Below are 12,234 nucleotides of genomic sequence, written 5' to 3' on the forward strand. Positions count from 1 at the left end.
ATATATATATATATATATATATTATATGTGTGTTATTAGCTTTCAATAAAAAAAAAACAACAACAAAACAAACGAAATCATAATTGTTTGAGGGGTAGGGGAAAATTATTTTTGCATTCTTGTGTTTTCAAATCCGAACTTTGTTCCCATCGTGCAAGCTCGTACAACGATTAGGAACACGTCCAACATTCTAAAAGGCAAGAATCAAGAATATCAAATATATATCATATTGCCTTCAAGACAGTTATGTGATCTCCTGGTATGACACCGCCTTCAGGCTGGAAGGTCCAGGGATCGAGTCCCGCTCTGAATGGCGCTTAGTTGAGTTCTTGGAAAAAGGTTCTTTATTCACATTCTCTCACCTATATCATGTCTTGACTAAAATGTTAAGTGTTGGATCGAGACCATTTGTTAAGCGCCTGGAGCACGTTTAGTGTATATTGCACAATATAAAATCTAAATTTCAAGTTTCAGACTCAAAGATTATGAGACTTCGAAATCCAAGTTTATGACTTGCTGGAAAGAAAACTCCAGATCAATCAAGATCGTATGCATAATGAAAACAAAACAATTCATGCCATGTTAATAATAATAATAATAATAATGCTGAAAACTTATATAGCGCTATAACTCCGAGACACCAGACTCTAAGCGCTTAAATTACAAATTACTTTGGCTGAAACATACTCATTCACACACACAAGCACACACACACACACACACATACACACACACAACACAACACACAACACAAACCAAACCTATCTTGCTTCTCATACCATCTACTAAAATCGAAACAAATATGTTTTAAGCGAACGTTTAAAAATAGACAAAGATTCTTTTTCACGAATGCTCTGCGGTAAGGCGTTCCAAATAGAGGGTCCGAAATGAGAAAAGGATCTCATTCCAGCATTTTTCCGAATTCGAGGGACAACTAGTTTTGTGGAATCACTGGCCGAACGTAAGGGGCGGGGTTTTGAATATCTTTCAATTAGTTCTGAAAGGTAGGAAGGGGCAGTACCTTCAAGACAACGATACACTAAAACACAAGCTTTGAATTTAATTCTTTTCTCAACAGGCAGCCAATGCAGGTCATGAAGTAGAGGTCCGGCAGAGTCGCACCTACGCTTCATAAATACTAGTCTGGCAGCGCTGTTTTGGACAATCTGAAGACGTTTCAGATTGTATTGCGAAACGCCAAACAACAGAGCATTACAATAATCCAATTTCGATAGTACGAGGGACACAACCAGGTGCTTGGTCACATCCTCAGATATGAACCGTCTAATGGAAGCAATCTTTTTTAGTTGGAAAAAGAGAGATCTAACCAAATTATTAACCTGATGCTCCATCGACAGTCCAGAGTCTAAGAATGTGCCAAGGTTTTTCACTTTGTCAACAATTTGAATAGAGGCATCCCCCAACTTCAAATCTGTTTCACTTTTCCACTTCCTGACCCCCACATACAGCACCTCCGTCTTATCATCATTCAGTTTCAGTCTGTTCTCATTCATCCATTTCTTAACACTTTGGATACAATTTTTACTATTGGCTGATACTTCTTGTAAATTTCTCATATTGGAAACGCAGTACAATTGCGTATCATCAGCGTATTGATGTTGCATAAAAACATTCATAAGCACGGATTGATATCACACATTATCGTTCGGAGGGTACAAAATCAACATTCGTGGTCACTGTGTCGGGGTTATTGGGGGAAATCTGTTAACGCAATTGGATTCAGTAGTCTGACGTCACGCCGCCCGGCAACGGCGGCCATCTTGGTTCTAAACAAAGAAAATCATTACTTTTTATTCTTCAAGCTGGCTAGAACTTTTCATATGTCTTGTGACCAGAATGTGTAAAAGTCAAAACATGATCAAATTTATGGGTTTTTTTTCCTCTGGATACGCTTTTATGCTCGCCGGAGAAATATTTCATACGGCGTTCGCCATTGTTCCGATAGTTTAGAGCCAGTGTTGCTAAGTTACCATGCGTCATTAGGAAGGAAGTGACGTTACGACTATTGAATCCTATTGTGGAGAGGAAATGGAAGATCAAGAGAACTGTTGTTCACTGTATGAGAGAACAAGAAAGGCGATGAAACAAGGTCAGGAAAATGGAGTGTAGTTTAACGGGTGGAGATTGTTTTTAAAAATCAGAAAAATAATTTTAAAAAGGGAAGAAGAAAAAATAAAGGAAGAAATGAATAATGAAAGAAAGAAAGAAAGAAAAAGAAATGCAGCAAGAACAGAATATATATTATAGCAGATATGGGATCCCTCACCGAAATCAGGTTTAGAATGTTTATATTTAGGCGGTTGCCATTATAACTCATACTAGAATATAATATACCCAATAAACACATCAAGTATGTAAAATAAATAATGAAGCAAAGCAAATAATAATAATAATAATAATAATAATAATAATAATAATAATAATAATAATAATAATAATAATAATAATAATAATAATAATAATAATAATAATAATCATCATCATCATATAAAAAAAAAAAAAAATAATAATAATAATAATAATAATAATCATTATGTAAAATAATTATCTAATAATTTGATTAATAAGACGAGATATAAAACTGTATAACCGACGTAAACCCGTGATTTTCAAATCAATTAACCCCTTAAAAGAATATTTATTAAGGGGATAACATGTAGTATTTAGAGGAATTGCGTTTGTAATCGTTTTAATAAATCCTGCTTTGAAGACAATGACGTTATTAAGGGAGATCCGAGTCGTGGCAAAAAAGGAAAAGAAGTTAATTTCAAAAATAATCTAGTTCAATTTTCTTATTTCTTTGCTTTATTGGGTTGTTTTGCTTTGTTTATTGGGTTTTGTTGTTGTTGTTTTTTTTCGGGGGGAGGGGGGTTCTTTTTTTTTTATTTTAACAATTATTTTTGGACAAGTTAGGAATGCTGTATAGATAGTAGGAAAATAAAAGTTATCAACGGTTTCTAAAGTATTGTACAATCATCATAAGATGTGTGGGTAGGGCGATTGTGCACGTGTGTGTTTGTGTGTGTGGGTGTGTATGCGTGTGTGTGTGTGTGTGAGAGAGAGAGAAAGATAAAGAAAGAAAGAGAGAGAGAGAGAGAGAGAGAGAGAGAGAGAGAGAGAGAGAGAAAGAGAGTGAGAGAGAAAGAGAGTGAGAGAGTGTGTGTATGTGTGAGTGTGTGTATGTGTGTATGTGTGAGTGTGTGTATGTGTGAGTGTGTGTGTGTTAGTGTGTGTGCGCTTATGTGTATATATGTAAAACAAAGAAAATATGATTCTGTGGTAAATTACAAGGTATTCCATGTTACATAGCTACTTCTATTTACAAAGTTCAAGAGATATATTTGACACATATTGACGTTATGTCACACAAGTACCTATATTATATTGCACGTTCAAAATCCTCAACAAAGTTGTGAAATAATTCTTCAGTATGATTTGTAAAAAATATCTTTTAAAAAAAAAATCAATGTTCAATTACAATTTCCAGATTTCAAACACCGCAAGTTGGGTTTGAATTCGGGTAATTTTATACTATTGTGGTGATTATTTTGACAAATGAAATCAATAAATGGCCATGCTTATATTTAAACTCTAGAACAGATGTGTACATCTATGCAGGCCTGACATCCGAACCCACTTATGGGCCTAGTTTAACATTGTTGTAAATGGACAACATTTTGCATTATTTTTTTTTTAGATTTCAATTACAACAATGAGCCCATAAGGAAATGGGTTATCAGACCTCCAAATAAATGCACGTCGACAACAACTAATCTTCATTTGATTTATAATAAGGAAACCCTATTTCCCATAATGCTATTTATAATAGATAAACTACATTCAATGACGACGTCATATAAAACAAAGCATCAACAGGGAACTGGTAGGATCATGGGGGTTAGGACAATGTTACCGAACAAAACGCCTTTATTTCATTATTGGCATTTTTTTTTCACTTCAGGTATTGATGCATTTATCTGCTTCCTATTCGTAAACAAGATTTATTGTTATAAAAGCTGCTCACAAAATGACTTTTCATCATTTTGGCCTGAATTCTTTGCCTTTAAATATCAATAAATTAAAATGTCCCAAAATTTTGTCAACGTACTTGAGACTCCTAAATATATGCGATTATATGATCTTGTGATATGACCCTCGCTTTCGGATCTGATGGTCCTGGGTTCGAGCCTCGCTCGGCGCATTGTTGAGTCCGTAGAAAAGGCTCATATTCTCTCATCGTAGTTAGGTGTAAAAATGAGTATCTGTCAAAAAAATGTAATATCGCCTAACGGGCGTCATATCTCGTTATAGATATATGTTACGTGTTGCTATTGGTCAGGGACACTTTGTAAAGCGTTTTGATCAAGTTTAGTGGATATTGCGCTTATAAATGCTCTTGTTTATGCAAAATTTTGGGAGTGATGTTTATTCATCGATATTAAAAGTAACAACACTGGGCAAAATAATAAAGGCGTTTAGTCAGCGGTAGACAAAATAAGAACAACATGTGATCAATCGTCTCACAACGGTTATTATGCCGGTGAACCTGATGCGCAAAATTAGATTTTAAGCTAAACTTTATAAAATGTCAGTTAAGCTAAATTCCTCCATCGGAGAGTGAGAGCTTTATTAATTAATCTTTAAATTATTACAGTTGCCTAATTGTTGCTATTTTAACCCAAAATTAGTTTCCTTTTCATGTTCATTAGGACATAACACCGGTTTGACAAAGAGGACCACTAAATATGCAATCATACCTGTGCGTTGGCGTCCTCGATGACAGGAATATTCCCTTCCGCTTCATCATATCCATCATCATATTCCACTTTGACGTCATCTTCAAACGACACCCCGTGCTGCAAAACCCGCTTCACTTGTACTTCCGGGGTCATATAGGGGTCGCTGATAGTCCGATGCAGAAGTCCGTTCCTAGCATTATCGACGTAATCGTCCATCAAATCGTCGTACGACTCCGCATCCCGAAGAGAAGGTGCGTTTTGAGTATTGCTCGCGGACTCCTGGCTCATGCTGGAGTAGCTGGGTCTTTCTTGGCGTTTTCTGCGATTGCGAGCGTAATCGCGGACATAGTGGTCACCACTACCACCGCTACTCTCTCTAGACGCTTCTCTGCTGCCTTGTAAATCAAAGACTTTACCTTTACCATTGACCACACCAGGAAAATTTTTATTATTGTATTTTTCATGGACTGGTGATGACCCTGTGGAAGGAATATTCGGCTGGCTCGAAGATCTTTGATTTTCTAAACCCGTCTCGTTGCCTTTACCCTTTCTAATCCGAATTCGTCTGGTTTTGCTGAGAAAGCTGTCCCATAGCTTCTTCCTCTGTTTGGGTTGTTTGGTGGGTTCTGGGACGGATTGTATGGAATCAACTCCCGTGGCGGCTGTATCGTCAGAGGAACCTGTTCCAGGCTGAGTGAAGTCTGTAGATTCGGTCATTGTTTTGGCCCGCCTCAGTGACCGACGATTCTTAGTCCCTGTGAATGAAAAAAAGTGACATGAGAAGAAAATAAATTTTAAAATTGACAAAAGAACCGTGTCTCGTTTAGACCACAATACTACATTTGCGGCTATGTGGTCTTGTAGTATGACTCCACTCGGATCTGTCGGTAGGTCCTGGGTTTTAGCCTCCCTCAGCTCATAGTTAAGTCCGTAGAAAAGACTCTTTACTCATTTTCTCTCACCGTACTCAGGTGTAAAATGAATACCTGGCCAATAACAGCGTTGTTTCTGTCGGGGAAAAAATTGTAAGAAGGCCTTACAGATGATTATTCACGCCTTTTCAGAATTTCATTTGACATTCAAAAGCTACTCTAAGTGCTAAGCACATTAATATAACAAATGAGTCAACACTCTAAAGCAAAATATTGGACCACTTAGAATTACCAGAAAATGTATAAATAACAATTTGAAATTGAGTGTAAGCTTCAATCTAATAAACGAAAACAGATATTGTTGACGTTTCGGTTTTCCCATTATCAACAAAACAGGATGAATGAAACACAACAGGACAATGAGATAATATGTGATAATGGCGTTGTTAAGGTTTTTGTTTATTCACAAAGGTGTCAGACCTTTACAAAGTTGAGGTTAACAATTCATTCATGTGCCGCTTTGTGGGTTTGTATTTTGAGACACATTTTTGGACCACTCTGAGTGGCGCAAAGTTTTCAATCTTTAGAGAAGGATTTTCAGTCTTAATCTCTCATGTAATGTGGTGTAAAATCAGTACCTGACCGTACAGCTTTATATCTGTTGACAAAAAAAAAAAAATAACACCGCCTTACAAGTTTTATGCCTTGTCCTACAAGTTAAACGTTGCAAATCTATTTATCAGAAGAAAAAAAAACGTCTCTAGGGTCTATTCAAAGGGAAGACGGGAGTAACCCAGGCAGTAGCCGCAATGCAGCGCCCCAAATTGTGCTAGGGCGAGGTGACTCTCGAGCCCACACAGCGCAGCGGGTATTCGAACTCGGTATCTGTCTGGTACGAAGCAAAAACTGTACAGCTGAGCCACGCTGCCAATTTTTGGTGCATTTGGTGGATATTTCTCTATATGTTTTTGTTGTTAAGGGTTTTACGGCGTTTGCAACACATTTAGGTTATATCAGCGCCAGGTATTGCTCAAGTGTTCTTTTTTGTTTGTTTTTGGTATTGCTTGTTTGTTGGGTTTTATTTTGTTCTTTTTTTTTCTTTTTTTTTTAATATATCATTTTGAAGTAAACATTTGTCGGGCAAAGTGGAAAATAGGTCAAAATGTTTTTTTTTTGTTTTTTTTTTAAGTTTCAAAAGTGATGTACTTTGTCACTTATGTCGGTTAAAACATAAGAACTGTGCGTGACAAAGCCTTCGAAACTCTTGAGTTCACAGGACAAAATAATATCTCGAACTCCCGATTACTCGACCCTTATGAATCACTTGACTTCGTGTCGTCGATTTGGCGATGTCAACTGACGTTTATTACGAGAATAATACGGCCGATTTGTTTACTAAGACGTTCTAATAACGCAGAAAACAACAATTTAGATGTAAACAGCAGCTAGTCTAGATGCTAAATTATTAACAGCAATGAAAAGATTTACAATATACGGCTATTGAGTTGAACAGAAAGTGGGGGGGGGGGGGGGGGGGGGGGGGGGAGAGACAGAGAGAGATAGATAGAGAGAGATAGAGAGAGAGATGTAGAGAGAGAGATAGAGAGACAGTGAGAGATAGGTAGAGAGAGATAGAGAGAGAGATGTAGAGAGAGAGATAGAGAGACAGTGAGAGATAGGTAGATAGAGAGAGATAGAGAGAGAGAGATAGGGAGAGACAGAGAGAGATAGAGAGAGACAGAGAGAGAGACAGAGAGAGATAGATAGAGAGAGACACAGAGAGAGACAGAGAGAGAGAGAGAGAGAGAGAGAGAGAATGAGAAAAAAAAGCAAATATAACACAAAAATTGAATTAAATGTTTTTTGGAAAAACTATTTGGGCTTTCATCATCAACCTCTTCCCAAAAATTAAACATACACTTTTAACACGGCTACGCACTTACACACACACACACACACACACACACACACACACACACATGCATTTATATATAAACACAAATACACACACAAACACGTGCATGCTTACTCACACACCCAACATTAGCGACTTCGTATAAAATGAATGAAATGCTTTTCGAGTGAGAACGATTATTTGATAATATAAATAAAATAAGAAAAACTCTATCCATCCGCCATTTGTTCCGGAGTGTCAAGTTACATTATTGCACGGGCAACAAAGGCTGACTTTACCACCCCAATGTGGAACAGATGTCATTTTTCACTAGAACACGTATTGACAGGACACTCCGTATGTGACCAGATATTGCACAGTTCTTTCCATATTCGAAAATAAATCGTGGGGGGGGGGGGGGGGGGCAGAGAAAGTCACGAATGGGGGTCCCAGTATCTCAGTTAAATTAAATTGAGCTTTTATATAGTGCAATCTCCACTAAACGTGCGATCAAAGCGTTTTACAAGGGGTCCCTGGCCAACAGCAACACATAACATGTAGGACGAGACATGACGCCTGTTAGGCGATATTACATTTGTTTTCTCTGACAGACAACGCTTTTAACGGCCAGGTACTCATTTTACATCTGAGTACGGTGAGAGAATGTGAGTAAAGCGCCTTCTACGAGAACTCAACTATGCGCCGAGCGAAGATCGAACCCTGGACCTTGCGAACCGAAAGCGAGTGTCATACCACAAGACCACATAGTCGCTCAGTTGGTAGAGCATTCGCTTCAAATGCAAGGGACCGAAATCGATCTGACCACCCCCCCCTCCACCCTGTCCATCCAGCAGTGATATTGGATGTAGCTGGGCCTGCCAGAAAATAGTTTGAAATAAACTAGCGCCCTATCCAAAGGATAGCAAGCAATTGCTAAAATCTGTTTCACGATAAAGAAAACAGGATATATTCCCGCTCCATGGGCCGTTGACTCTGAAGGGCATTTTGAAGGTCACGAATCAATGGAAAGCCTCAACAGCAAAAAAAAAAAAATAATAAAAAAATAAAAATTCCCTTTATTCATCCCCAAGGGGAAATTTGTCTTTAGGGTCTATTCCAAGAGAAGACTGGAATAACCAGGCGTCAGCCGCAGAGCAGCGCCGCAAAGTGAGCTAGGGCGAGGTGACTGGCTCAATGCCACACACCGCAGCGGCGTGTGATTGAACTCGTTACCTTTTGGGTAGGAAGAAAAGACCTTACCACTGAGCCACGCTGCCCAAAATTGAGAAAGTCTTTCAGAGCCATTAGGCTCATGGAGCCGGAGTTTGTCCTGGTTTCTATGGCGAGAAACGGATTACAGCACATGGATAGAACGCTAGTATGTCACAAATTACCATCAGTTTGATATAACAGAACCAGCTACTCAATCACTGCTGGGTGGGCACAGAGGTCCGAAAAACTTATCGAGTCCACCCAGGAGCAATCCCGGTCCATTTGCGTGTGAAGAGAGTGCTCTACCAACTGAGCAATCGGGACCACCCCCCCCCCAGACTTTGAGGAAATATGTCCAAAACGCTGTGTACTCTTGTGAAGGTTATAAGCCTTCAATAATTGGTAATTCATGTGATATTAAAGTGTTAAGTGATACGTGATACGAGTTACGTCGTGTGCAACTGTAACGCTCTAATAATTTCTGAATAGTATGCTATCATGTCGTACTTTTTGTCACAACGAGATAGTATTGGGCCCAGCTTCCCAAATCTGGGTGAACATGGGGGTCAAATAAATCAATAGTAATAATAAAACCCCACGCGACTTTATGCAAGCTGCTTTTGTTTCTGATTTGCCTGTCTGCCAAGTGGGTTATACTGACTTCTATTTCATGACGTTGGTATTAAAAGCAAGAATCAGAGAAAGACAAATGTTGACTGTAAGCGCTACATCAAAATAGAATATAGGGTAACAATACACTGACTCTGACCCAACCCTGTTTAGACATTAGGTCTTCATCAGATGATAACTATAACATAGAAGACAGCAAACAATGCCGCTCGGTCCGTTCGTTGAACAATGTCGAAATTGTCATGCGCAGAGCAATATCCGTCTCATACGGAATACTGAATGTGTGTGTGTGTGGGGTGTGTGTGTGTGTGGGGGGGTCCCGATAGCTTAGTTGGTAAAGCACTCGCTTCACACGCAAAGGGACCAAGATCGATCCCCGAGTGCAGTCGAGATTTTTTTCTGACCCCTCTGTCTACCCTGCAAGTGAATGGGTAGTTGGGTCTCTGAGACCTGGCGGAAAGTACTTTGCATTAGATAAGTGTCCTATCCAAAGGATAGAAAGTAATTGCTTTAGTCCGTTTCTCGCTATAGAAACCGGGATAAACTCCGGCTCCACGGGCCTAAAGGCTCTGAAGGGCTACGCGGAACACTGAATCTAAGTCGCCTTAGTTACCTCTTTATTCTCTATTTTTTGTTATTGTCGTAGGGATTGCTATGATAAAAGTAGCCATCTCAGTGGTGACGGCTAACATATAATTTATGTAATTCACTCGACTAATTTCTGTCAACCGTTGAATTAGTTTAAACCAGTCTCATTTTAGAATAGACGACAGTTGTCAGGTTTTGATGACAACTTCCCGCCATTATATGTTCAAAATAGTTTTTGTTATACGAAATGGAAATACTGGATTTTAGATAGGAACAAATACAAGATAGCTCAACACGAATAAAAGATTCCACTAAAAGGACGCCTAACGCCGGGAAATACTGGGTTTCCTCAAGTCGTCTCTTAACAGGACATGGCAGAACTGCATCAAATATGTGTAGATGGAAACTTGGGAACAGTGATGCCTGTCGGAAATGTCAGGCAGCTCCAGAGACCAGCGATCACATCGTCCTCCACCCTCGAGTAACTAAAGTTGAAGATGGCTATGAAACAGTTGTTTTAAGGCGGAGGAAGACTTTCGAAGCTGGGTTGACGAAATAAATTTGGAGGTGTAGCCATACGCTACTACTACTACTACTACAACTACTACTAACATGAATAAGAATACTTACATCAGGGCTGCCAATTCACGAGACAACAATTTTACTGAACTTTTATACAAATAAATTGACCGACCCATTTCTAAGTGTTGGGACTCCAGTAAAAAGACTTTTTGTACTTCCTTTTTTATCCGTTTAGCAGGTGATTGGAAAATATACTGAGGGTTTTTAGCATACCGAATTCCGTAAATATACGGAAAATTGGCAACCTTGTTACATTTTGAATGAATCGGCCGGGTGGTTTTAATAACCAATTTAACAATTAAACAATCTGACAACTCTTGCTTCGCACGAGTACAATCATAAAAGTAACGATACCGATATCATTGTTATGTTATAGATAGTTCGAAGATGACGTCACTCAGGTCTTTGTTATTGTGTTTTGCCATCCGCGTTTATGAGTAATGCTCACTGAAATGTATTAACCTGACTATAAACGTTCATGGATACACACAGTTTTGTGTGTTGGTCCGTTGTGCGGCTATGTGGTCTAGTGGTATGACACTCGCTTTCGGATCGGAAGGTCCTGGGTTCGAGCCTTGCTCGGCGCATAGTTGAGTCCTTGGAAAAGACTCTTTACTCACATTCTCTCACCGTACTCAGGTGTAAAATGAGTACCTGGCCGTTAACAGCGTTGTCTTTGTCCGAAAAATTGTAATATCGCCTAACAGGCGTCATGTCTCGTCCTACATATTAAATGTTGCTGTTGACCAGGGACCCCTTGTAAAGCGCATTGAGCACGTTAAGTGGATATTGCGCTATATAAATGCTCAAATTTTTTTTATACTTCCGGATGGCAATGTTATGAGCTGCTTAGCCAAGCGCATACTATCTATAGCCAGACACTGAAATCCAAAAGGACTGGCAGCTTGAGGTCATTATTTTGTTTTTGCACCGCCTAGTGAGTTGTCGTTAGTAGAGCTCATGGAAACAAGTCATTTCATTGGTTGAACTATTGAATACAACTCACGATTTGTTTTCTTTTGTGGCAAAAGACTAGCATTTTGACGTCATTTTTTGGTCAGTGTCAGGCCATAACTCTACGAAGGCCACGTATCTATCCTTTATCAATATCGCATAATCAACGTCACACTTTGATGGAAACTTAGACCGCTGCAATTCGTAGGTTAATTATTTAATTTACAAAGGAACTAATAAGTGCATTTTATGTTGCTTGTGTATATATAAGTATTAGAAATTCATTACAAAATATTTGCGAATGATATTGATTAATTTTGAATCGAAACGAGGGAAACACTAAAGAGCCGCGTTTATTTGTCTTCAGAGATAAAAAAAAGTTACTTTCTGCGTGACACAGTAATCGATTGATCCGCCCACGAAATATGTGGCTTTATTGGTTTTATAGATAGTATGCAGATGACGTCACTCAGGCCTTTGGCATCCGCGTTTGTGAGTTGTTCTCACTAAACTGTATTAACCAGACTAATAAAGTTCATGGTTACACAGAGTTTGTGTGTTGGTCCGTTATACTTCCGGATGGCAATGTTGTGAACTCCTTGGCCAAGCGCATTCTATATATATATATATATATATATATATATATATATATATATATATATATCTATCTATCTTTATTTATCTATTTATTTATTTATAAATTTATTCATTCATTTATTGGTGATCATATCTATTAAATAGT

General features: G+C 38.5%; 1 protein-coding gene across 1 annotated transcript in view; it reads right to left on the reverse strand.

Annotated features, from left to right (window-relative positions):
* Nucleotides 1-12,234, reverse strand: part of LOC144964270 (multiple C2 and transmembrane domain-containing protein 1-like) — a 251,907-nt gene that overhangs the window by 171,636 nt on the left and 68,037 nt on the right. The window contains exon 2 of the mRNA XM_078898353.1: nt 4,779-5,515. Coding sequence (XP_078754479.1) covers nt 4,779-5,515 — 737 coding nt within the window. The remainder of the gene's footprint in view (nt 1-4,778; nt 5,516-12,234) is intronic.

Source organism: Berghia stephanieae, chromosome 2, assembly GCF_034508935.2.
Source record: "Berghia stephanieae isolate SIO BIC M18660-M18661 chromosome 2, UCSD_Bste_1.3, whole genome shotgun sequence".
Classification (NCBI taxonomy): Eukaryota; Metazoa; Mollusca; class Gastropoda; order Nudibranchia; family Aeolidiidae; genus Berghia; species Berghia stephanieae.